This window comes from Apium graveolens, chromosome 1 (assembly GCF_009905375.1).
Source record: "Apium graveolens cultivar Ventura chromosome 1, ASM990537v1, whole genome shotgun sequence".
Taxonomy (NCBI): Eukaryota; Viridiplantae; Streptophyta; class Magnoliopsida; order Apiales; family Apiaceae; genus Apium; species Apium graveolens.
Window position 1 is genome coordinate 7830082 of NC_133647.1, and position 27942 is coordinate 7858023.

Below are 27942 nucleotides of genomic sequence, written 5' to 3' on the forward strand. Positions count from 1 at the left end.
CATCAATTTTCGGATCCACCGGCTCTAATTTGTTCCCAACGGCGTCGTCTGGTTCGTCTACGAGTACGAACGCTACGACGCCGTTTAGTGCGAATAATACAACGTCGTTTGGTGCTGGTGCGAATACTACGATATCGTTTGGTGCGAGTGTGAATACTACGACGTCGTTTGGTGCGAATGCGAATGCTACGACGCCGTTTGGTGGCGGTTCGTTGTTTGGATCTAGTAGTACTGGTACTACTGCAACGACGTCGTTCGGTGTAGCTACTACTAATTCGAATACTACGACGCCGTTTGGTTCGAGTTCTGTTACGACGAGTACTGGTTTCGGTTTTGCCTCTTCGACGACGCCGTTTGGGGGAAATGTTTCTAGCACTGGCATTAATACGACGTCGTTTAGTTCGAGTTCTGCAGCGACTTCGTTCGGTTCAAATTCGGTTACCACTGGTTTTGGTTCGAGTTCTGGAACGACGTCGTTTGGTTCAAATTCAGTTAGTACGGGTTTTGGTTCGAGTTCTGCAATGTCGTCGTTTGGTTCAAGTTCGGTTAGTACTGGATTTGGATCGGGAACGACGTCGTTTGGTTCAAATACGTTAACTAGTGGCTTTGGTGCTACTGGTTTTGGTTCGAGTTTTGCAATGGCGACGACATTTGGTGTACCTGCTTCGTCTTCTGCTACGGGTACAAATTCTTTATTTCCTAATATGTTTGGATCTTCTAGTGCTAATTCAGCTTCGACTACAGCTTCTGATGCTCCGTCATTGCCTTTTTTGGTCCAATCAGCACCTGCATTTTCGTTTCCTGGCTCCGCAGGGTCAACACCTGCATCTAGTGCACCTTCGTTGTTTACTTCCGCTTCATCCTCTTCTGGATTCCCATTTCCAGCTGGTTCTGGGTCAAGTTCAAGCTCATTATCTTCGTCTACATTGGGATTTTCGTTCCCAGCTGGTTCTAGTGTAACATCATCTTCAGTAGCTGCCCCAGGATTTGTTGTATCATATCTTGTTTTGTAGCCTCCTTTGCTAGCTGAATTATACTGAGCTTTTGGTTTCTAATTATTGTTGTTGAAAGATTGTCCCTTGCCTTTGAAAAAACTTGGCTTCTTGACTCTTATATTGGAAAATTTCCTAGCCAAGTAAGCCATGGATTGGTCCATTTCATCTAGTTCATCCAAGGTGTAATATTCATCTTCCTCCAGCTCCAATACAACTTGCTTCTGAGGTCCTTTATTCTTTTGTAACATAGCTTGAATAACTGGAACTTGATCATCTTGCTCATCTTCACTTTCTTCTATGTCATGTACAATCAAAGCACTTGAGCCATCAACAACATGTCTATGGTGTGCTTTCAATGACTTTCTTTGCAGCATTTTAAGTTGATAAGTTTTCAAAATTCCATATAGAACTTTCTTTGCTAATATTTTTTGTTCAATATGGTCAGGAAAAGCTAGTAGAAACTTTAGGTTAACCACTTAAACTTCATAATATTTATCATTTAGCTGCAAGTCATTTATCAATTTATTGAACCTCTCAAAAACTTCAGTAATTACATCTTGGATTAACCATAAATCCCTCATACTGAGAAACCATAATCCTCCTTTGGTTTGGCCTAACTTCCTCTGTTCCTTCAAATAGAATCTCTATCTTCTCCCAGATCTGTTTTTTTGTGTCACAATTGACAATGTTATTGTACATTACATTGTCAAGTGACTCTATTAAAATTAATTGCAAGCCATTGTCTAGAGATACTTTTTCTTTTTCAGGTTCAGTATATTTTTAAGGTTCTTCAAGAGCATAGTGTGCTGGAATGATCATGTCTCCATCTGTAGATTCCTCAACTCTTACCATGGGGGTGAAAGACCCATTCTTGAGGATCTGAATATATAGTGGGTTGGCCATCCTTATGAACAACATCATTTTCTTTTTCCATAATGTGTAGTTAGATCTGTCAAATGTAGGGATTTTGATACTGCTAAGCTTCTGTATATTCATTCTTCCAAGATCTTTAATCTGTTTGCTTTCAGATTTTGCTCTGATACCACTTGTTAGGTAATGAATACAACATAGCGGGGGGGGGGGGGTGAATGTGTTTTAGATTATTTTTAAGTTTTTTGAACTGTTATGGATGTGGTGAACAAAGTAATCTAACTTGTAGAGATAAAGTGTTTTCACGGAAATAATAAAATATGCACATTAACACACTATCTTCAAAACTCACTTAATTTTATATTAAAATCAAGTATATTTTGCTACAAATTTTTGGGTTCTTTGTTGATAAAGAACTCAGCTTCTTTCTTGAGCGAGTTACATGAATTTTAGATCTATTTGTTACCACTAAAAACAAAGCATCCACTGTTTACTTTATAGAATAATAAACACATATTTTACACAGCATGCGATAGCGTGTACTAAACCCTACTTTAAGTTAACTAAAATTTTCTATTTATGGCGTAGTGTATCTTTGCAAATCGTGCATGTCTGTGAATTTACTTTGTCAGATAATCTTGGCCTTTTATCTTGTACTCTTCAAGCTGCTTTTGTAGAATTTTCGAATCAGTGATTGATTTGTTTGTTGATTGATAATCTTGGATCTTTAACTGGTCTGCATTTTGTACTTGAGTTTTATATCGAGATCTTCAGTTTGTTATATAGAGAACTCGATATCTCGATAAGTATAATGGCTTATCGAGATCTCTTATTTCTCTATAGTTGTTTTGACTTATCGAGGTCTCTGAGTTCTCTGTAAGAGAATTTGGCTTGTCGAGATCTCTAAATTTCTGTATGTAGAAAAGACTTGTCGATAATTCTGAAATCTCTATAGGCATATTGACTTATCGATATCTCTGAGATCTCTAATGAGAGTTTGACTTGTCGATATCTCCAATCTTCACATCTTCAATTTGACTTGTCGATATCTCTGAATTCTCTATTGCAGAAATGACTTGTCGATATCTCCAATCTTCATATCTTCATTTGACTTGTCAATATTTTTGACACTTCTTTTAAGCTATTTTTAACTTGTCGATAAGTCATTCTGGAGTTCTCGAATGACTTCTCTATATGACTTAATCTGTGACTTGTAGATTTCTTGACTTAGAATGGTTTTCTCAAAATAGATTTATTCAACTCCAAACTTCTTCACACTGTCTCTGAGGCATGATCTTCACGATCTTCTTCCAGAGTTTATTCTTAGACTTTGGACTGTTTACAGAAAAATATTCCAGTCCAATCTATTGACACTTTTACAGACTCAAGTAATACAATACAAAATGCAAACTTAGATTATCATACAACTTACTTAGGGCTGTCAATTTGACTTAGTCTTGTTATAGTACAGACATGTCTTGCACAACAACTATGATTGAAATTAAAAGCACAATAAAAAATACAAAAGGTTTTATACATGTCTTTGTGTGGACCCGCAAGTTGATCATCAAAGATGGGAGAATAATGTAAAGGTAAGCCATTAGGGATCGAATCAAGAGTAGGAAACTTCTCCCATGTCCATAATTGAAGCAACAAAAGACATCCAATAACCTCCTCTTTGTCTGTCTTGCAACCCTTGCATAGCTCTCAGTACAAGAATGCAAGGACAACAGCTCCCCAAGCATACTCACCACATGAATCCATGTCCCGAAGAAAAGGTAAGTACATCAGATGAATACATCCTCCAGAAGTATCAGTAAATAGCACACCAACAATAAGATGAACAAGATAACACCTAGTGCGGTACATAACCTCATCTAATGATGTAGTCTCGGGGAGATTCCGTGAAGTAAGAGAAAAGAAGAAAGAACACGAAGTCATGGCTCCATTAAGGCAAGTCAAAGGAGGTGCATTACCAAATATGGAGGAAACTAAATCAAGCAAAGCATCGCCAGACCCAGGGATATCATCAGCGATAAGAGCACGCCCATCAACATGGAGGCCTAGAAGGACAACAACATCCTAAAGAGTAATAGTCACCTCTCCCATTGGTAGATGGAAGATATGGGTCTCCGGCCTCCACCTCTCAACCAAAGCAGGTAATAAAATCCAATCAAACTGTAATGCAGAAACCCTAACGACACTATAAAGGTAGAAGACTGTAAAAATGGTATCATCCGACGGTCCAATGCAATACTATCCTTATTAGGATTAGAGCGTTTACATCTCAAAGTATCACCACCATCTAACCTCCAAATCTCTCCAGACCTATGATTGGGCTGAAGATGAAGAAGACTATCATCAAAAGGTCCCAGATTATTAACCTGCAAATAGATATTCGTAAAACGTTCAAATGAAATGACAAAATATATAAAATGTACTTACAAATATAGACAACTCTGTACAAAAAAATATACAAATCTGGTCATTTAGTAACAAAATTGAAGGCCAGTACATGTATTTTAAATGATGCTCAATGTATCACATGGACATAGGCACTTTTTGCTAACCTTGCTTTCTATCCAATTATAGAAATACAGTTTGTTTTACAGTTGTTATGTTTCCCTTGTACTTATTGATTACTTTCGTCCTATTTCAATTATCGAAATACAGTTGTGTTTGGATTTTAAAATTACTTTCACGTATTTGAGTTTCTTCTATATGGGTAGCTGTTAGTTTAATTGTTTCCAATGCAGTTTCTGTTGCTATTAGTTTCTGATATCACATATTTGATATTATGTAGTACATCAAACTTATTACTTTGTTTTATAATAAATTAAAATCTCAGTTAATAATCCATATAATGTTCTCATCCCCATTTTTCAAATGACTTGCGCTTTCAAAAGTGCTGACATGTTTCATATTTTTTACCCTTTTAAAGTCGGATATCAGGTTCCCTTAATTTAAGTACTCAATTATCAATTGGTTAGTTCCACCAACTAACAAAAGCCTTTTATTTTGGATTAATTTTGTTGGTTTCAGGGAGCTTGTTTCTAGAAAAAGTTCGGATCCAGAACTACTGAAGGTGAACCACACGACTGAGCTAGAGTTATAATTGAAGGTGTCTTTTACTTTGCTGCTGAGCTTGGTTAGAAACGTTGCAGCAGACTGGGACATTGACTACAAGTTTTTGAGTTTATTTTACTATAAATTGCAAACAAGTTAACGTGAATCATTAAATTATGATTGCAGTAAGTTTACGTGAATCATTAAATTGAACAACATCCTAATACATTGCAGACGAATTCAGATTGACGAATTCAGATTATTATTACTAGCAATATCAACAACATCAACCGAAAAGAGAGTAATATGATTGGGTGAAATCTATTTGCACTTTCCCTTAGGAACGGTTTTCCTATGATTTTTCACAATCTTCACTACTTTCTCAATTATAAATCAGTGACACTACCTTACTCGCATAATCATCAACATATAAATAATAACTATTATTACAACTATGTAGCTCCCATTAATAAGATTATGATGCATTTATGTTAATTACTATAATTAGAGCCGATATTTTTAGATTTAACTTAAAAACAGTTCTATGCAATAATACAAATACACGGTGGGTATTATTACAAACACCCGCATATCTTTTATTATCGAACAATATAAACACATAATCATATTAACGAGAAAAGACAAATTAATTGAAGAAACAAATAAGAAAATACATAGGAGTAAAAATATATATATTAAAATCCATAATATAAGTAGAATGGAAGTGCCGTAAATCATAAATTAATGACGAAGAAAATGAAGAAATGTAATTTGTGGATGGAGGATCCTCAATAGCATAGTGTTTGCCAGTTATGTGAAAAATAGGGGAAATGAACAAAATAGTTGTAAACCCTCATTCTGTGTTGGAGAGGAAGGAAATGTTAATTTTAAAAGGCTAAAATGGGAGCTGATATAGTATTATTGTAATTGTTAATAACGGTAGACCAAAACTTTATATACGAGGGCCAATTTTGTTAAAAAAAAAGGTGACATTTAGGGCTCTTTATTTTTCATTTCGGGCTGCATATATAACAAGCGTGCAAGTAAATCCCAGTAATCCAATAGCATCATCATCTCCAAAACCCCCAAATTCAAAAACCCTTGCTCAAATGGCGGGCTTCAATTTCACCACCAATTCATCTTCTTCATCTTCATCTTCTTCATCCTCATCTCCCTTCTCATTCTCTCTCTCCTCTCCTAACCCTAATTCCTCCTCTTCCCAATCTTCCTCTCTTTTCGGATCCTCTCCCTCCCCCTCTCCTTCACTATTCGGATCCTCCACCTCATCCGGATCCTCCCCTTTCTCCTTGGGCTTCTCCACCTCATCTTCCGCCCCGACCACTACAATGTTCGGATCCACCGGCTCTAATTTGTTCCCAACGGCGTCGTCTGGTTCGTCTACGAGTACGAATACAACGACGCCGTTTGGTGTTAGTGCGACTACTACGACGCCGTTTGGTGCCAATTCAAATGCTACGACGCCGTTTGGTGCCAATTCGAATGCTACGACGCCGTTTGGTGGTGGTTCGTTGTTTGGATCTAGTAGTACTACTGCCACGACGGCGTTTGGTGTAGCTACTACTAATTCGAATACGACGACGTTTGGTTCGAGTTCTGTTACGGCGAATACTGGTTTCGGTTTTGCCTCTTCAACGACGCCGTTTGGTGGAAATGTTTCTAGTACTGGTACTACTACGACGTCGTTTGGTTCGAGTTCTGCAGCGCCTTCGTTCGGTTTAAATTCGGTTACTACTGGTTTTGGTTCGAGTTCTGGAACGACGTCGTTTGGTTCAAATTCGGTTACTACTGGTTTTGGTTCGAGTTCTGGAACGACGTCGTTTGGTTCAAATTCGGTTACTGCTGGATTTGGTTCGAGCTCGGGAACGACTTCGTTTGGTTCTAATACGTTAACTAGTGGCTTTGGTGCTACTGGCTTTGGTTCGAGTTCTGCAACGACGACGACATTTGGTGTACCTGCTTCGTCTTCTGCCACGAGTACGAATTCTTTATTTCCTAATATGTTTGGATCTTCTAGTGCTAATTCAGCTTCGACTACAGCTTCTGCTGCTCCGTCATCGCCTTTTTCGGTCCAATCAGCACCTGCATTTTCGTTTCCTGGCTCCGCAGGGTCCACATCTGCTTCTAGTGTACCTTCGTTGTTTACTCAGGCTTCATCTTCGTCCGGATTCTCATTTCCAGCAGGTCCGGGTTCTAGTTCAAGCTCGTCATCTTCATCTACATTGGGATTTTCGTTCCCGGCTGGTTCTAGTGCAGCCTCATCTTCAGCAGCTGCCCCAGGATTTGCGGTATCATCTTCTCCTTTTAGTGCTTCTAAAGCTACTGGATTTTCGAGCTCGACTCCAGCTTTGAGTACAGCGTCTTCGGCTAATTTCTCGTTTTCGTTATCCAAGGGGACAGGAAGTTCTGCAGCATCTACAACTACTACTCAGACTCCTGCTGCATTCTCAGGTAGTTTTTCATTCGCAAATACAGGGTCTTCAGCATCAGCCGTTAGTTTAGGAAATTTAGTGTCTCCAGCGCCAACCTCTAATACTGTTTCTACAGCAACAGCAGCTGTTACGCAGCCCGCTTCAGTTGGGTTTGGAACTGCTGCCTCGTCTCTCTTTTCCACAGTTACCACAACTGCTTCTACTCCCGCTGCTACTTCGGCTCCAATTGCCGCTACGACATTTTCTGCAGCTCCTGCATTTCCCTCATTTAGCTTAAGCACGGGATCAACTACCACCACTCAAGCAACCACAGCTGCTTCATCCGCTGCTTCTTTCTCTATTCCTAGTTTGAGCACACCAAGCAGTTCCGCTTCATCGGCCAGTACTGGTTTAAGTTTTTCAACCCCAACTGCCCTCGGAACACAATCACAGTTAAACACTACAGCTTCATTTGGTGAGTCTTCAGTTATATTTTATATTATTTATGTGTTATAGCCTTATAGGTGAATTAAATTTTTGATTAATTCATAGTTGTGGTTTCCATGTGCCATATAAAGTATAATTTTTTTTGGGATTGGGAACTGTTTTATCGGTACAGCCTAAAGAGTATGCTAAACTATGTGTATTGTGAACATAGATGTTAAGTTTACATCTATCATCGTAAATGTTATACAAATATTCCTTCATGAATCGGACACTTCAAATTGCATTTTGATTAATAGATTCCCGTTTCCATAAGGATGCATAAGAACTAGAATTAAACATTATCTATTGTTTAGTGATTGGTCCTTGCTTTCTCCATATATACTCTCTTAATTTAATGCCTTTTCACTGCTCAATGATGAAAGGTTTAGTTTGTCTCTCCATGATAATTCATAATAATCTCCTTGTAATTATCACAAAATCATTCCCATGTCTTCGCTTTATGATGGAGAACTCTATGCTCACCCTATGGTAGAATTAGAAGCTTTGAAATATTACCTGTACCTTGGCCTGCCAGTGTATTATACGTATCTGTGTATAATACAATCTTGTCATACATTTATGCAACTTGCTTTTGCAATTATCTGGACAAGCATAGGTCTACTACTTATGCTAATGCCTAAATGTCTACTGTAGCTTTTTCTCAAACATCAACATCCGGAACCACCTCACTTTCGTTAGGTCCAGCTTCAAAGTCTTCAGCTGAAACAACTTTTGCTACCAGTTCTGCTGCTCAGTCTTCTTCAGCACTTGCTGTTGCTTCTAGTAGTGGGTAAGTATACTAACTAAAGTTGTTTCAAAATTTTGAAATGTTCAGTAATATTGTGGATCAAGTATCATGCACTAAAATGAAGAATGTATACCTTTCTTGAAAGTTTGAAATTTCAAGAATTCACTTGGACATTTTTTTTGTTACAAGTTTTACCATCACTTCGAAATTGAATCGACTGGTGATCACTTTCTAAGTAGAGCTTAATGTTGATTGAATCATACTTTAGAGTTCAGACTAGTGTTATTTATTATCTGATCTTTTGTGTTTTAGGACCACTTCAACAACCACTGCAGCTGCAGCGCCTGTGCCGAAACTTCCATCTGAAATCACAGGACGTTCTGTTGAAGAAGTATGTGTATTTTCAATTACTGATTTCTATTCTGCATTACTTTATTGTTAATATTATACTTCTTGTGCAATCTTTAAAAATAATCTAATATGATATGAATTCCTTTTTTTTCATCAGAAATTGTAGTTCTCTACTTATTATTTAATAATATTGGTATTTTTGTTTGCCAAGACAATATGCAGCCAGAGTTTTCCATGGTACCATCTTTTTCTGTTTCTTAGTAACTGAGGGTTTGGTGTAATGTTTTTTACTTTGTATTTGTGTGGTATCTGTTAGTCATCATCATTGTTTTCTGCTTTTTAAAATTACTTGGTAAACTTTGGCAAACCTCTCGTCTTTGTTGAGTTTACTGACTACGTATATTCCATATTGTGAAGATCATTAAGGAGTGGAATGCAGAGCTACAAGCCCGTACTGGAAAATTTCGGAAGCAGGCTACTGCAATAGGTGAATGGGATAGGAGGATTTTGCAGAATCGTGATGCTCTTCTTAGGCTCGAGGTTATGCATCTTTTTCCTTGCTAAAACTCACTGTTTATCTGTTGAAGATATGGGATACTTGTATGATTAGCCGCATATTTTGGAAGCAGGCAATCAGTTTAATTTTTATGTAATGTTCCAGTATTTTGATTTTAGATTGTAACTCTAATTGTTGTGCTTGAGGTGATTCTCTTGTAATTGTTAATAGGCTTTAGTTTGAAGATTTGTAGGTTTTTTATTTTCTAGAAGCTTTTGGTATTGTGGGGATTCGTCAACTCATGTTTCTTTTCTTCTTAATAAAGATTTGTTATGTGATACATTTTTTGATGGTTAAGGTTTCTGCATTTTCAGTTTAGTTATTTTATATTTTTTTGTGCTGACTATCTAAATATAAAGTTCCTTCTCTTTTCAAATACCAATTGTTGCATGCTGGAAGATTCTTATATTTTGCCTTATGACTTTGAATTAGACTGAAGTCGCTAATGTAGTTGAGACCCAAACTAACTTGGAACGACAACTGGAGCTTATTGAAACTCATCAGGAAGAGGTATGTTTCTCGTGACCTCTATCTTATGAATAGCACATGCAAATTTTAGCCCTGCTCATGGAATTTGTATATGTTTAACTAGATGATATATGGTTTTTATCTTGGTAAAGATTGATGGAATTATTACACGCTTCAAGTTGTTTACACTTTACCCTTACTGATATGTTCAAGTAGTATTGCTGAATACTTTCTATATGATGAAATTTAGAGCCACAGTTTTCTTCTCTGTGAAAAAATGATCCAGCAAGTCTATAGATGCTAATCCGGGGCATATCTACGAGACTATGACAGCATTAAACTTAGTAGAAGTTGCCATAGTGCACAATTTAGAAAGATATGTGACCAGTGACCTACTGACCCCCAAAAAACATATTATTTTGGTCCAAGAAAACCTTTGCTAAAACTTATTATATTTGGTCATGAAAGGATGACCAAATTAAGATGTTATGCTGGATTTACTGTACCAATTAAAATCTTATGCTGGATTTAGTTGAATGCAGATCAATCAACTATATCTGTGAGTTAAGAACTACATGTTGCCATAAAAACGCACAAACACACACCTGTAGTTCTGCATTTGTGCATTTCCATTTATTTACGAGTAGAAAAAGTTTGAATATTTTTTACACTATCTTGTAACTAAATTGGAGATGTCACCAGTTGCGTAGCATCAAAGTACAGTGGCATAATCTGTAAAGCGGTTTGACATTGGTGTTTCTTGCTGAACAACTTCATTACTGTGTCTAGCGCTCTGTTGTTGGTGCTAACCTTTGGGATCTTTTTTTTTTCAAGATAGGTTTAAATTATGAATAGTAAGGGAAATCATAATTTGCGGAAAGTTTTCTCAAAAGAGATTGACGGTTACTAACAATTCAAACCTATATGTCAGTTTTCCTTTTCAACTACATAATTTGATTATGTAAGCATGCTGAAGGCATACATATTAAATCGAAAATACCATTCATATAATGAGATTGTGTTTCACATTGCTGCTTCTGCAAAATGTCAATCTACTGGTATTTTGTGACAATTTATTTTGAAATTAACTTAATACTGTATGAATGAGGACTTCTGAAAGATAATGCTTTAGTTTTAAAATTGTTATGAAGATGTCCATATTGTGCATGAAACGCATGTTAAATATTCTGTTCTTTTTCTATGCTTTCAGGTTGACAAGGCGTTGCAAAGTATGGAAGATGAAGCTGAACGTATATACAAAGATGAGCGCGCACTCCTTCTTGACGATGAAGCTGCATCTACAAGAGATGCAATGTGAGTACAAAGTTTCTATTGATATTTTGATTGATATGTTTATGTTGCTTACTTTGAGTTTCTGAAGTTGCTAATCAGTTGTATCCTGTTTCCTTTAAAGCTCTTGTTATTATTTTAATCAAATTGTAGTACGATATTTTACTTGGTCACAAGTGTGATGACGGATAACATACATATGCTTGCTGTATTCAGTTACAGTGTCACCTATGAAAGTCCTAATGATAAGTTCCTGAGTGTTGATAAGAAATTATTAATAGATCTTGGTTTCCCTGAAATGCTACTGTTTTTTTGCTGAAGGGCAGTTTTCTGTTGGTTAGCTTTTCATTTGCACATGTTCGTCACATAATTTTGTAGTATTCGTGGTGCAAAGAATGTGCAAGAAAAACTGTAGAAATTTTACCTCACTAAGTAGTCGTGTTTTTATTTGGCCTTGTCTCAACTCAATATATCAAAGTAGCAAATGCTTTTTATTATACTGATGTGCAAATAAATGTCTTAGTTGTGGTTTGTATGTGTTTGCCTCATCATGTGCTAATTTGCGGAATCTATAGATAAATGATTAAGCTGAGTGTCTGAGCTAGTTATCTTCTAGAGTAAGCATTGAATAGTTTTGGGCGATGTGATTTGCAGGTATGAGCAGGCTGAATTTATAGAACGAGAACTAGAACATATGACAGAGCAAATTAAGTCAGTTATTCAGGCGGTTAATGCCAACCAGGTTGGTGCTTTTTTCTTTTTTGTAATTTACTGCCCAAAATATACATCTATAAAGTAACTTGCCTTATTTGTTTTACTTAGGCCGGTGAACTTGAGGCAACTGACGGGATGACTCCACTAGATGTTGTTGTGCGAATCTTAAACAATCAATTAAGTTCTTTGATGTGGATTGATGAAAAGGTTAAGTTCTTTTTCATAAATTTTAAGCTTTGCTGCTGTTTGGTAGTAATTGAAGACATTTCATATGCTTTAGGTGCAAAAAGTACTTTAGATATATAACTGCCATGTTACATGTGGGCTGTGGCCTATAGGCTATAGATTTTACTGTGCTGATCCTGCTTCTTGCACTACTCCTCTACCAACTATTTTTTGAATAAGCTTTGATTAGAGACATTTCTGTTTTAGAATCAATTGTCAAGAGCACATGCAAGTGCTCCTGTGTGCAGTATGTGGTATGTGATGTGCAGTTTAAAAATTGCCTGTTACATCTTGTCTGTTAATGTGTAGTGGATATGAAAGAGTAGGGAGATAAGATAACAGACCTTATTGACTTGAACCCCGAATATACGGAATAAAGGAAAAGATTGCGACTTCTAAGTGAAAGTCGCCTCTGATCAAATTTCCTGCTTCAGTCGTGAGTTCCGGATATTTTTCGTCCCTTTACTGGTTGCTTTCAGTGTTATTTCGTCTATTTTTTTACAAGTATTTTCTTCTAACAAGGTGATGATAATCTGATATCTAGTTTTGTTCTATATTATTTACTTGTAGAGTTTGTACTAACTATGGGCATGTTTGGGGATTCTAATAAGCCAACTTATTGGCTTATAAGTCCGCAACAACTTATCGACGAGTGTTTGTCGACCCAACTTATAAGTTAAATTTACAACTTATAAGCTGATAAGTTGAATGTTAGCAGTGACGTACTTTTTTCCAACTTATTTGTATTTTTTCACTTTTTTTTTTAAATTTTGAGTTTAAAATAAAATTTTAAAATATTTTTTTAATTTAAAATTCATGAATTAAGATAATTGTATTTAATAATTATTTATTTTAATCCATTTAAGTAAAAAAAATCTGACTTATAAGTAAATTTATCCAAACACTTATAAAATTTACAAGTATTTATCAACTTATCACTTATTTAACACTTATTCATTTTAAGTCATAAGTTATCTATTTTAAGGTTTCCCAAACGGCCACTATATCCTTTATTCCTGAACTTATTGTTGTACTGATAAACTGATAATATAAATTTTTAAGTACTTTAGTAAACAAGTTATAGACATAGTTATATACTCAAATTAAGTCGCCATTTAGTTTTTATCATCAGTTCATTTAAATATGACACTTTGTACTTTTCATGAGCAGTTTATCTTAATATTTAATGAACCAACTATATTTCATTACAAAGCAACTATGCCAATTATTTCTAAACAATGCCAACTAATCATTCTTGTAATTATATCTGTGACTGTATGATGTGAAAATATATATATCCGGAGTGCTTGTAATACTGCTGTTCTCTTTTATGATGTGTCTGCTGTGCATAAGTTTGTGCTACATGATGAGGCCTTTGTGCTTTGATTTGTGTTGTGTTAAACAGTTAAAGAATGTCAAAACTCTGTTGCTGAACTTCACAAAATTTACTTTTCAGGCCGAAGAGTTTTCTTCACAGATACAGAAGCTTGCCAGCCAAGGTTCTTCCGCAGATCGTGAATTAGTGGGCCAAAAATATTGGTTGTCTTGACTGCTGATGTTCTATAGGTGTTGAACACTGATCTTACTGGCAGCAGAAGCAAAATAGAATTATTGACCACAAACCAGAACTGTGGCATGGAGTTTGCCGTTTTGACTTTATAATTTGATACTAACATTGGTGCATTTTAATCGTCTATGAGATGCTAAACATTTTCGAATGAACAAGGAGAGTTTTTTAAGCCTCTTAGGCGATGTCACAAATTTTCTTCATGCACTGTTGTGATGCTAGTTCGCAAGCAGCAGACACTGAATTAACTTGTTTGCATATGTTAAATCTTTGTTATGATTTATTATATTCCTATTCAATTGTTGTCTCTAGTTGAGTACAATCTAGCTCAACGCAGATTAGACCTGAAGGCTGAAAGTGATCAACAGCTCAAAATTATAGAGCCTGAGAAGTGATTTTGAGTACTTTGCAGTTTCCATCATGAAATAGTCCAAGCTTTCACTTTAACATTATGAACACATGCATATACTTAAATAGATATAAATAACCCCTCAGGATAGGTAAATAAGACCCTCTTTTCGAACTTTATTATGTGCGTTACACAAGCTGGAGTTGAGGATTGAGCATTGCTGCAAAAAGTTATGATCATGTAACCGGAGTCGCCTCGCGGCCTCTAGTGACCACAACAATGATAAGGATCACTACTGAGAGGAGAAACAGAGATTCAATTGTTCCGTTAAAACTTTTGATAACTTCTGAACTGGTATTTCCCAACTCAGTTTTCTGAAATGTTTCACCCATTAGCATTCCGAATTTGGCCATCATATCACCAAAGATCGACATTGCCCTCCTTAAAATCCACTTTAGAATGAGGGCTGCCCAGTCTGATTCTTCACCAGATATTCGAGCTGCTATGCCTGCATACATTAATCCGTTTATGGTAATGTAAAGAAAGATGGCAATTTCTGGATCATTACTTTTGAGTATACCTTTTATCAGTGCGTCCCACACTGCTTTATCCGATGATATCGATACCACTATTTCCTACAAAAGTGAAGAAAACACTACTTCAGGTATACACGTTATATCTTCAAGCAATGCATTTTCTTTTGACAGCTTTCAAATATTGTATCATTTCTTGGAACATGAGAAAAGTTTGAAACAATATTTCGTACCTTAACTGAGGAATCTGTTTTCAACAAGTCATAGGCCTCTTGAACTCGTCGATATCCTGGGAACTGAGTGACTCGTGAATCATTTAGCATTTGAATTAGGCGGTTGCGTTTGGATGATGATTGAGGCGAGCTACCACCAGTTCCATCCATAAAACTGTAGAAGGGTGCAAAAGGGTGGCTATGTTTGATAAATTGAAAGAATCAAGAATCTCTTAAACATGATTAATTAGACCCGAGCCACGATTTATCATAACTTTTTTAAATTAATTTACTTATCAAACAACTCAAAAAAAAAACTCTGAAGGATCAATAACTTTGTGTTGCTGTTCCAAAACTGATTCAAAGAGAGAACCAAACAACAATAAAGCACAACTATATTGCCACTTCCCTTATGCATGCCAGGTATAGCAGAGAAGTAACTAGTTTAATTTAACCTTTCAAACTCGGACATGGCGTCTCGGACTTCATCTGTTGAAGGAACAGATCTAAAAAAAATAAAAAATATAATAATTATAGAACCCCGTAAAATTGTAAGAATATAAATTCGGTCCAAAAAAATGTTATATTGTTTTTTGGTTGCATTTAATTATAGTAACTTTTTAAATACAATTTGTAACATAAAATAATCATGTACGATATAAATATAATATATTAATTGTGGTTACATTTGAGATTGATTTTGATTCGTGTTTTTGCAGAACAATCCAGAAGATTATATTTATAAAAAACTTTAAGAAAAAAATTGTGTTTTTACAAAATATCATATATATTTTTTAAAAAAATTCATGTTAATAGAAAAATCTAGTTTTTTTATGTCGTAGGGAACCTGCACCCCACGGTCTCACGCAATAGCGTGCAAATCACGTGAATTAAGATAAACCGCATTTAAGCGGCAAACTCTGATTTAGAAAATATAATAATAAATTCTCCTCCCGTGGTTTCAAAACTCCCTCCCGTGGTTTCAAACCTGTGATCGAGAGGCCTTCTTTTAACATGTGAAAAATCTAGTTTTTCGGTTATACTTTTGAAGAGATATCCCATTAAAATTATGAGTATGGCCTTTAGTCACAACTCATATTTGATATTTTATTTGATTACTGGGGGATCATTTGGTTCACGAAATGGTATGCGTTTTAAATCAGAAATAGAGTTAATTTGGAATTTGATATGCGTCTCGTTAAGCATTGTCTGCTGGACAACGGATGTCAAACATTTATAATCAACAAGATTGTTTTGAACCTCATGGATGAATTTACACTTGTTTTTCTGTTGCACTGTTCCTTAATTTGATTAGTTTGTTAATACGAATCCGTATGCTGCTACCAAGTTCTGCTAGCTGTTAACTATGTCTTGGATCATGAGAAAAAATAACAAATTTACAACGATTTATCATACCTGAACTGTGGAATCTGTTTCCGACAAATGATAAAGCTCCTGAAGTCGTCGATATCCAAGGACAGAGTAATTCATGGATCATCGTTTAGCGTTTGAATTAACCTGTTGGATTCTGATGATTGCGGTAAAGTACCAACATTCGTAATCCAGAATACTTCTCTTTACAGATCCAGATGCTTGCCAGCCAATTTTCTGCTACATTTTGCGAGTTGAGGTACCAACATTCGAATGCTGGTAAAGTAGCAGCATTCGTAATCCAGAATACTTCTCTTTGTTAAATATATGATCCAATTGGGGCATTCCTCTAACACCTTAAGGTTTTAGATGAGCTGGTTACTCAACATGGTATCAGACCTTAGGCTGGCGGGAGAACTAAGATTCGATTCACAGTCACCCCCAACATTTCTCACAATTTTTGAGGGACACGAAAGACAAATTAATGCTCCAAAGATGAGCGTCCGTGATCCACTCTTCGACACCAAAATGGGCTCTCGAGTGAGGGGGAATGTTAGAATAATAGAGTAAATTACAGGGGTGTGGCTAACGTATACACTCATTTTCAAAATATTAGCCAGATTTATAAATTTATAAAAAGGTGGCTGAATTTCTTTCCAGCCTTTTAAAAACGTGTCTCCCGTCAAATATAGTCTAACAGCTCTAACGGAGCAAAGGGTATTTTCGGATTTTTATATTTATAATCATTATATTCTTTATCCATTAAATTATCATCATTTTCTTCACTTTTTTAATCCTTTTTTTTCATCAACCGGTCCTCACTTCAATTTTTAATCATCTTCTTCTTTAATTATATTTGCGTACACGATAGCCGCTACGGTGATGGCTTCGCCCTCCTTCTTCCTGCTTTCCTTCCTGCCATGAACACACAACGCTCACACACACCCACTTAACACACTCACCCTTGTCTGCAATCTCTCGTACCACATCTCTCAATCCCACTCGTTTTCCGATCAACACATACAATATAAACACAACATCATCATTTTGTCTATTCCGTCTCCGATCATTAAAACCCACAAACCCTCCCCAGTTCAAAAATAACAAAAATCAACACCTACCACCACCTTATTTTCCCCCTCCCTTTCTCTATCTCCATCACCTACCACCACCGCCGTTGCCACGCGGCCGGTGGTGGCCTCCACCGAGACCCCCAAATTCTCCAGTTAACATATACATCGTAAACCCCCAAATTTCCGATCAAATCCATACACAAACCTCCAAAATTCCGATCAAATTCATTTTCCGATCACATTCAGTGTATGTATAGTTTGTATGTATTATTGTTGTTGTTTAGAGTTTAGTCATGGATGCAATTAATATGTTTGAATTTCTCGAAAAAGATATGGGTCGGGCATGGTTGACGATGTTTAGGGTTTTGACTTCGGCGAGAAATGGAGAGGAGAGGAGCGCGGCGACGATTAGGAAGAGGAAGAGAGAGAGATCAGGGGTGAGATTATAAATGAGGTTGGAGTTGGAGATTTGGGGGGTTGAAGTTGGGGACAGGGACGGGGCAACAGTGCAGGAATTATTATATCCTTTTCATTTATTTATATTTCTTAAACACTGATGTATTTTTACTTTTATATCCCTGTAATTTACGTTTTTTAATTGAGTTAACGGTGCAAATTTCACGGTCTTGACGGTAGGCACGTCTTTGAAAGGCGAAAATGAAATTCAATCACCATTTTGAGAATTTGAAAATCCGGCCAATATTTTGAAAATGAGTGTAAACGTTAGCCACACGTTATTTACTCTAGAATAATATAAGATCCTGAAAAGGGTCATTCTCTGACACGTTAAGGTTAAGGTTTTAGATGCACTGGTTACTTAACATGGTATCAGAGTTAACCTGGCGGGAGGACTAAGGTCGCTATCCAATGGACTGAGCAATTCATAGATCATCGTTTAACGTTTGATGTAGCCAGTTGCATTCTGGTGATTGTGGTGAACTACCAGCATTCCTAATCCAGAATACTTCACTTTACAAATCCGAATGCTTCCCAGCCAACGTTCTACCAAATTTCGCGAATTTAGGTGCTTAAATTACAGGTCTTTTCTCACAGAAGCAAAATAGAATCATTTACCACAGTCCACGGAGCAAAATATCTGTGACAGAATTTTAATACTAATCATCCAACCCCTTAATTTTTTTCCAACAGCATATATACATGCTTATTACACATTATCAGTCACATAGTTGGAATAAGATTTGAAAATCAACTAACTGGTGACCATAATGGTGACTCAGTTTTTTTTACATATTTTATAATATGCGTTACACGCGCAGGATTAGACATTGTTGTGAAATGGTACAGTCACTTTTCGGGGGTCTCCTCTTGGCTTCTAGTGACGACGACAATTATAAGAATCACTACTGAGAGTAGAAATAACATTTCAAGTCTTCCGTCAAAATTCTTTACAACTTTTGAACTGAGATTGCCTACCTTTACCTTCTGAACTGTTTCACCGATTAGAAGTCCCAATTTCTCCATGATTTCAGCAAATATTGACTTTGTTATTTTCAAGAGCCACCTTAGAGTGGTAGCTGCCCAGTCTAGTTCTTCATCAGAAATTCGAGCTGCATACAGTAATATGTTTATGTTATGTAATTATATCAACCATTGGCTTACTATCATGAGCATACCTTGTTTCAGAAAGCCTCTCAGATCCCGCACTGCCCTGTTGCTCAAAACAGCGTTCCACACTGCTTTATCTGATGATATCGACATAAGTACATTCTACAAAAAGGAGAAGGAAAGAGTGAGTCCTAATTCAAGTGCATATTGTACTGAAAGCCTCGCATTTTATTTCTACTCATATCAGTTACTGTGTTATGTCATTGATCATGAGAAAAGTTAACGGCGTATCATACCCAAACTTTGGAATCTGTTCTCATCAGATGATAAGCCTCTTTAACTCGTCGATACACTGAGGACTGAGTGATTTCGTCATTGTTTAGCATTTGAATCAGCCGGTTGTGTTCTGAAGATGGTGGAGAACTACCAGCATCCCCATCCAAGAAACTGTGTAGAGTGCAAAAGAATCAAGTTCTTGTTTGTTCTTTTTTGTATTTTATTGATTCCTCAAGAGAACAAGTAGGATAATAAAGTTCTATATAGCTTCTTAAATATACACTGTATAATCTTGATATCAGTACTTAAATCATAGTTTCTGGGATCTCTTAATATGAACAGCACAATCACTACTGTTTGTGTGACCTGCTTAACTCCTTTCAGTTTCAGTTTTCCCAGGAAGAATGTAATGTGTCAGCTAGGCCCCTAATCTTCCTAGACCTAGGTCGAACTCATCGTTCACTACATAGATTACCCGCGAATTTAATCATTTTCGCTCCCAGGTCTCATCCGAACTAGATGATGTATTTAAGCCTAAAATATAATAGACCCTCAGTGAAAGACACACTAGTCACTACTAAAACCAATTGTGAGTCTTCCCTTAAGACTGAGCTGAACTATCTGCCAAATATAAGCATTGCATAAGAATATTCTTAGTCGAGTGTGTTATTCCTGCCAAATGTGATAAGGAGTTTTGTACATTCAATGTACTCTAGCTAGAGATGGTGTTATTTCTGTTGTTGGTAGCTAATTGCATTCTCTTGCAGTTACTTTCTCCTAGCTTGTTTATTTGTTTCAGTTCAGTGTATCATATAACTGTATCAACATTAGCTTCCTTCATTCTAATCAAGTTAGCAAGCATTATAGCCATTATCCAGGTGAGAATAATATCGATTGCAGGCGAAGTGACCATTGACCAATAGAACCTGGATCCTAACAAGTTTCGAAAATGTTCAGTCAATAAAGAACCTGGATTACAACTTCTAGTTTCCTATTATTAACCTCAAAATGATGAGCAGGTGCCTCGCTCTAACACCTAGGAGTTGTCGAGGCATTAACCGCAACTTGTCAATTTATTTGGCTGACCCTTGGCCTTTAGACATACTCCCTCCGTCCCAAATTAAATTTCCTACTTAACTCTTACCGTAGCCAATATCACCCAAATTTGACTGAAAATTACAAACTATTCTTTTACAATCTTGAAAACCTGAAATATACATTTTAAAGCAGATTTCATATACTTTTAAAAGACATATTATATATAATTTTTTTCAAAGTATATAATAAATTTGGGTCAAATTTCGATCAATTTGACTGTAAAAAAAATCGAACATGACAGTTAATTTGGGACGAAACAGTATTTCTTTATCCATTTTAACAGGAGGGGAGACACCTATCAAACCAAGAACTATATATTTTTGATCTTGTAGTCACAAAGACACACTAATAGCTATATATATCCTATAGTTCAGTTGTAAGTAACTAGTTAAAAAGCAGTTTAGACTGAGACTGAGAATCCTATCTAAGTCAATGAGGATATATAGATCTTAGTCAATGCATGTCTTCTGTATCCAACTACATAAGTAACAACTGTTAAAATATGCCTTTAATCGGTAAATGTCCCGAATGTGTAACATGTATTCTCAAGATCAATAAAACTTTTTTTTCAGTTCATTTTATGTGTTTTCTCTATACGTTTATTATCTTTCTTGCTTCCGTTATAACAACCACCATACACAAAGTAGTAAAACATAAATACTTTAGCCCTAAACTTAACAAGACATAACATGTAAAACATGGAAGGTACCTTTGAAGTTCAGAAATGGCTTTTTCAACTTCAGTTCTTGAAGGAACAGTTGCAAAAACAGTGTCCTGATCAATCATAGCTGCTGGTTTGCCTTTATTTCCAGAACCCATTTTAACACTTAACTTGAATTATCAGTAAAAGAGGGAGAGAGATTAAAGAGTGAAAAAGATGCAAGGAAGGAGATGATGAAACTGTGGTGATGGAGTTGATAAATTTAAAGGGCTTCACAGGGCCACCATTACTTATTCTAAGCTTGGTTGACTGGTTGTTGTCAGTGGATTAGTGGAACATCTTTTTCAGTACTTATTCTGCATGTTCCCGTTAAAAAAAAATAAAGATAACTTTTGTTAGTTTATGAACTTTTTTTAATTAGAAGTTAAATATGGAAAATTTATTTGAAAATATTTTTTTCTTGTAAATGAATTTTAAAAAAAAAGAGTACTAATGGGGCTTAGCAAAATATTGGAGGGGGACGGAGCTGGATGGAATCTGTTTTCTAAAAAACTGAAATCGAAAATAATCGGTAAATATATTTTGTAGTCGGATAATTGATAATTAATCGAAATACTGATTAGATTTTGGATAAATTAAAAAAATGTAATAAAATTTAATTTATTAAATTTGATATATTAATTTTAAAAAATATGAAGTAAATTTTCGAATTCTAAAATCAAATCAGAATATTTTATAACCAATAATCAAATAATTAATCAATAAATAAAATTATTAGTTTTTAGAACATGGTGGAAGTAATAATTAGATACCATGATCAATATAATTCTCATTTTCAAAACATGGTGGAAATAATAATTCCCTCAATTGTACTACTTTCTTCTGAATCTTAGCCCCTAAGGAATATGGGTAAATTGGTCCTTTTTGGGGCGGCTTTTAACAAAGTTAATTAGCATTTCACCGGTAATATTTTACTTCCTACAGTAACAAGTAAATACTTTAATACGCCTGACCTAATTTTTGTTTTCCGTGTTCGTACTTTAAGATTCAAGGAGAGAAAGAGTCTACCTACATATTTAATGTCAAGGTACATCTCAATTTAAAAACAAATCAATTATTTAATATATTTATGTTGTATTAATATATTAGATTTAATAATATTAGAAGGGGCTACTAAATTTGAGAGGGAAAAAATGATAATCGAAGGGAGGTAGAGAGCATATATTAGAGTTGCTTGGTGCAAATTTTACATTCACCAAAGCCATGTATTTAGGGGTGTTCATGGGTCGGGTTGGCCGGGTTGGAGGCGTTTTTACGACCCGACCCAATTAAATCGGTTTGAAAATTTTCGACCCAACCCGTAAAATATAAAATCGTAACTCAATCCTACCCGTCGTACATCGGTTTGGGTCGGGTTGGGTTGGTTTGAACGGATTGAATGATTATATAAAAAAAAGTTTCAATACCATATATAATTGATAATTTCGAATAGTATAACTTACGATTATAGAACTATTCTTTAAATCTGATTATATTGAAATTTTAGTAATGTATATCATGTCGTAAATCATATACACATAAACGAAATGTAACAATAAATGAAAATAATTATATTGTATAATGTACAATTGCATATAATATATAAATTATATTTAAATTATCGAACGAGACTTAAGTTATATCAGGTTGGGTTGGGTTGGCCGAAAAAAACTTGAACCCGTACCCAACCCATTTAATGCGGTTTGAAATTTTTTTAACCCAACTATGGATCGGGTTTTTTTAAAACGGTTTAATCGGCCTAAAAGAGGGTTGGGTTGGGTCGGTTTGATCGGGTTGACGAACCCATGAACACCCCTACATGTATTTATAGCCAAGGTGAAAAACAAAAACATTCAATGCATTATCAAAATTTCTACTCCTAAGACTAATTTTACTATTTTACCATTGACTTAGAAATTACAATCAATTATAACACTCCCCTTTGATTGTCATTTAACATGGATCATAAATTGTCTCGTTAAAACCTTGTTCAAAGAAAAACCCAGTGGAATAAAAAATTTGACGAAGGAAAAAGAGTTCAATCCCCCCTTGGAAAAACTATTCATTCTCTGAATTTTGTTGTAACAAATCCCCGAGTCGACGCATTCCAGCGTTATGTCGTAATTTCCCAAATATTGAATTCGCTAATGATTTCGTGAATAAATCAGCAAGGTTGTCACATGACCGAATTTGTTGAACATCAATGTCACCATTCTTTTGAAGCTCATGAGTGTAGAAGAATTTTGGTGAAATGTGTTTCGTCCTGTCTCCTTTGATATATCCTTCTTTGAGTTGATCAATGCATGCAGTGTTGTCCTCAAACATGACAGTAGGACTTCTTGTGATGTTTTGTAATCCACATGATTCTTAAATATTCTTGATGATAGACCGCAACCAAACAATTCTCTATTGGATTCAATTCTACCAATACAGAGTACGCACACAAACACACAACAATATATTTGACGTGGAAAACCCACGTCCCAACTTGTATTATTAATCAAAACAATTATCAATAATACATCAATACATAACACCTCAATGGTGTCCCAAACTGATACTTGAGCCAACCAATGCTCAAGCATCTCCCACACGATACCTAAAACGACTACATCTCTTAAGCATACATCCGACTACATCTCTTAAGCATACATCAAAACAATAACATGACTATGTATATTTAGTCATCACAAACTTAGCTAACAAGACATATCTAATCTGATTACAATAATAATTGTCTACCCATACAATTATTACTCATTCCCATTATGATAATAATTGTCAACACATACAATTATTACTCAATCCTATTATGATAATAATTGTCAACAAATACAATTATTACCCAATCCAATTATGTCTTGTACACCAAGCCCATATCACATATTGGGTTTAACCCCAATAATCATCCCCTTCAACCCAATACTCCAGATCAGGTTGAATGGTAACCATCAAAATATCAATGTCCGTTCGCCGATGCCTCCCCTCAAACAAGAATCCATTCATCTCGTTGTTCCAACTTTTGAGAATCACTAAGGCCCGTTTAGTGACCTCCAATAACTCCAAACTACCGTTCTTCATCCTAACGACATATCCATCCACAAAATCATGTGCATCAACCACGAGTGCCTCTTTTCAGCATCACGAGTATCATCCAAAAATTTTCCCCTGGTTGATCAACCATCAAACCATCGAAACTATTGCAATGAACCTTGAACGTTCCTCCAACCCAATTCATCACGAACCTCGAACCTCAGCTCTTGATACCACTTGTTAGGAGGAAAAACACACACATATTCGAGATTTAATTCTACCAATACAGAGTACGCACACAAACACACAACGATATATTTGACGTGAAAAACCCACGTCCCAACTTGTATTATTAATCAAAATAATTATTAATAATACATCAATACATAACACCTCAATGGTGTCCGAAACTGATATCTGAGCCAACCAATACTCAAGCATCTCCCGCACGATACCTAAGACGACTACATCTCTTAAGCATACATCAAAATAATAACATGACTATGTCTATATAGCCATCACAAACTTAGCCAACAAGACATACCTAATCTGATTACAATAATAATTATCTGCCCATACAATTATTACCCATTCCCATTATGATAATAATTGTCAACACATATAATTATTACTCAATCCCATTATAATAATAATTGTCAACAAATACAATTATTACCCAATCCAATTATGTCTTATACACCAAGCCCATATCTCATATTGGGTTTAACCCCAATAGTTTGCTTCGTGGATTTTCTGGAAATGGCTGCACCGCAATATGTAAATACATATCCAGTTTGTGATTTGCCAAAATGAGGATCTGACAAATATCCAGCGTCTGCATATCCGATCAACTGAGATGTTGAGTTTTTCGGGAAGAATAATCCAAAGTTTGTTGTTCCACGAAGATAACAGAATATATGTTTGATCTCATTCCAATGTCTGTCCATCGGATCAGAGCTAAATCTAGCCAATAAATTCATAGCAAATATAATATATGGCCTTGTATTATTTGCAAGATACATAAGTGCACCAATTGCACCTAGATATGGGATTTCAAGATCAAGAACCTCTTCATCATCTTCTCGTGGTCGAAATGGATCTTTATCAGGCTCTAAAGATCTAATCACCATTGGAGTAGTCAATGGATGAGATTTATCCATGTAAAATCTGTTCAAAACCTTTTCTATATATGTAGATTGGTGGAGGAAAATTCCCGATGACAAGTGCTCGACTTGTATACCAAGGAAATATTTTGTCCTTCCAAGAGCTTTCATTTCAAACTTTGTCTTTAGGTATATGACAGCTTCATCAACCTCTGTAGCTATTCCTACAAGGTTTAAATCATCCACATTTACAGCAATAATCACAAAACCAGATTGTGATTTTTTGATAAAAACACATGAAGAAATTTGGTTACTAATATACCCATTCTTTTGTAAATAACGACTGAGTCTGTTATACCACATACGACCAGATTAATTTAGTCCATACAATGATCGTTGAAGTTTAATGGAGTATATATGACGAGATCTCTTGAACTCATCCATTTTTAACCCTTCTAGGATTTCCATAAAAATTTCACTATCAAGTGAACCATACAGGTATGTAGTAACGACGTCCATAAGACGTGTTTTCAATTTTTCTTTAGATGCCATACCTAATATAAAATGAAAATTAATTCCATCCATCACTGATGAGTATGTCTCTTGATAATCAATGTCAGGCCTGTGAGAAAACCCTTGTGCTACAAGTCGGACTTTATATCTCATAATTTTATTCTTTTCATTTCGTTTTCTTATGAATACCCATTTATTCCCAACAGGGTTCACACCAATTGGTGTTTGGACAACAGGTCCAAATACTTCTATTTTACGCAATGAATTTAATTATGTTTAAATTGCGTCTTTCCATTTTGGCCAGTCTTTTCTTCGACAGCATTCATCCACACTTTGTGGTTCAAGATCAGAATTTATATCGACATCCAATGTTGAGGAATACACAAATACATCATCAATTATGGCTTTACTTCGATCCCATAATTTCATATCATGCACATAATTTATTGAAATTTTTGATTGTTTAATCCCGTATCTTCAAGGACTGGAATCTCTTCAGGAGATAATACCACTTTAGGGGTATTTGCTTCTTCTGGAGCATGTGCCACTTCAGGGGTAATTTTCTTTATTTTTCTTTTTTTTGTGGTGCAACATCTTTTGCACCGACCGGTCTACCACGCTTCAGGCGTGGCTTTGATTTTGTAACCAATTCTTTTGTATATGATTTTTTAATTGGTATATCTATTCTAGCTGGAGTATTTACTGCATGTATATGATATTTAGTTATATTTCTAGAATCATTAAATGCGCCAGGAATTTGGTTTGCGATATTTTGTATATCGATAATTCTTTTAACTTCAAGAACGCATTGACCGGTACGTGGATCTAGAAAATATAATCTTGATGTATTCCATGTTAGGTCAGGATTAACTTTATTTGAATGTTTATCTCCCCCTAAGGGAGGAAATATAAACTCGTCAAAATGATAATCTGCATATCTTGCGGTAAATAAATCTCCGGTTAGAGGCTCTAGATATCTAATTATAGACGTAGAATCAAAACCAACGTAGATACCTACTCTTCTTTGAGCTCCCATCTTTGATCTTTGTGATGGAGCAATCGGTACATACACAGCACTTCCGAAAAATTTTGAAGTGAGAAATATTAGGAACTTGACCAAGTACTAGTTGTAGCGGAGAATGTTGGTTGTAGGAAGTTGGCCTTGTTAGTGTTTGTGCCCTAGATACAACACTATGATGTTTTAGTTTAAGACATTAGGATTATTAATGTTTATGTTCTATCGATTATTCCCTTTATAATTTATTAATTCTTAATTTACTGCGATATAAAAGTTAGATTAATAAATGTCCTTGGAATATGATATGCAATTCTATATCTCTAAGTACGTGACTTAGAAATGAGATTATGAGAATAGTATCTGAAGGGTTTTTAGCACATAAACGCAGCGAAAACGTAAATTTAATCTTAAAAAAACCGAAACCCTCCGCAGGATCCATGCGAAAAATAATATTTAATTCGTAGTTCAGTATGTTTACCTTAAGAAGCTTTACGTTAATGGAAGATGGAGGTCTTTAATAGAGACCCAAGAACGATGAACAGAGATCCTTAGCAGCTGCTCCTCAAGCACCGGTATCCACCAAGAAAATGATATAATGAAGGAGGAGGAGATGGAGAGAATTAGGGTTTTGTAAATCTTTTGGTTGAGGCAAAATTAAGGTTTATAATAGTATATTTATAGGCAAAATTTTCAGCTGAAAATTTTCCCATAAAATATTATTATTATTAACCCTTTATTATTCTCACTAATAATTAAAACACCTTTTAATTATTAATCTTTTTTCTAAACTTTTAGATTTAATTCTCTCACTTGATTTAATTTCCAAAAATTAAATTCTTAATTAATAATATTAAGAACCTTTTCTTAATTAATTTATAATCAATTAAATCTCATTTAATCAATTATTAAATTTGCCAATTAATTATTTATTTCATAAATAAATAATTATCAGCCATTATTAATTAATTCCTCCACCATTAAATCATTCTCTTTTATGGTGTGACCCTGTAGGTTCAATATTAAGCCGTTAGTAGAAATAAATAATAATAAAACTATTTTATCATTATTTATATAAATTCTCTAATTCATTAAATATGATTAATTAATTAATCATATTTATTCTACATCGTGAGGGATACTTCTCAGCATATCGCGACTATCCAGATAATACGAATTCACTGCTTAGAATACCAAGAACCTATTCAGTGAGTAGTTAGCGTATAATTAATTCCTTCTACCCTGCAATGTCACGATTAAATACAAGGCATGAAACTTGTGTCAAGCCTATCTTATTTAATCACTTGCTTTCCCATTCACTATGCTTAGTTCTAT

General features: G+C 35.3%; 4 protein-coding genes across 5 annotated transcripts; 1 reads left to right on the plus strand and 3 right to left on the minus strand.

The window, feature by feature from the left end:
• The first annotated feature begins 5926 nt into the window (after positions 1-5926).
• LOC141660398 (uncharacterized) lies at positions 5927-13940 on the plus strand. 2 transcript variants are annotated; one of them, XM_074467390.1, is made up of 10 exons: positions 5927-7400; positions 7497-7835; positions 8501-8636; positions 8907-8985; positions 9363-9485; positions 9934-10011; positions 11180-11283; positions 11914-12001; positions 12082-12180; positions 13655-13940. In XM_074467390.1, exons 1-10 carry the CDS (start codon positions 6041-6043, stop codon positions 13745-13747), a joined length of 2499 nt encoding a protein of 832 aa, XP_074323491.1. In that variant the 5' UTR covers positions 5927-6040; the 3' UTR covers positions 13748-13940. The 2 variants fall into 2 exon arrangements, with proteins under 2 accessions (XP_074323491.1, XP_074323486.1); XM_074467385.1 differs by having other exon boundaries at positions 5927-7835.
• A 133-nt stretch (positions 13941-14073) lies between these two features.
• Positions 14074-16879, minus strand: LOC141660415 (uncharacterized). Its single transcript, XM_074467402.1, has 4 exons — positions 16276-16879; positions 14881-15034; positions 14695-14749; positions 14074-14622 (listed from the first exon to the last, which is right to left on the minus strand). Exons 2-4 carry the CDS (start codon positions 15028-15030, stop codon positions 14351-14353), a joined length of 477 nt encoding a protein of 158 aa, XP_074323503.1. The 5' UTR covers positions 15031-15034; positions 16276-16879; the 3' UTR covers positions 14074-14350.
• A 1509-nt stretch (positions 16880-18388) lies between these two features.
• LOC141660411 (uncharacterized) lies at positions 18389-21198 on the minus strand. The gene is made up of 4 exons (XM_074467397.1): positions 20953-21198; positions 19166-19316; positions 18938-19031; positions 18389-18871 (listed from the first exon to the last, which is right to left on the minus strand). Exons 1-4 carry the CDS (start codon positions 21060-21062, stop codon positions 18609-18611), a joined length of 618 nt encoding a protein of 205 aa, XP_074323498.1. The 5' UTR covers positions 21063-21198; the 3' UTR covers positions 18389-18608.
• A 3470-nt stretch (positions 21199-24668) lies between these two features.
• Positions 24669-25136, minus strand: LOC141696635 (secreted RxLR effector protein 161-like). Its single transcript, XM_074501074.1, has one exon. The coding sequence runs from the start codon at positions 25134-25136 to the stop codon at positions 24669-24671; it is 468 nt and encodes a 155-aa protein (XP_074357175.1).
• Between the last annotated feature and the right edge of the window lie 2806 nt (positions 25137-27942).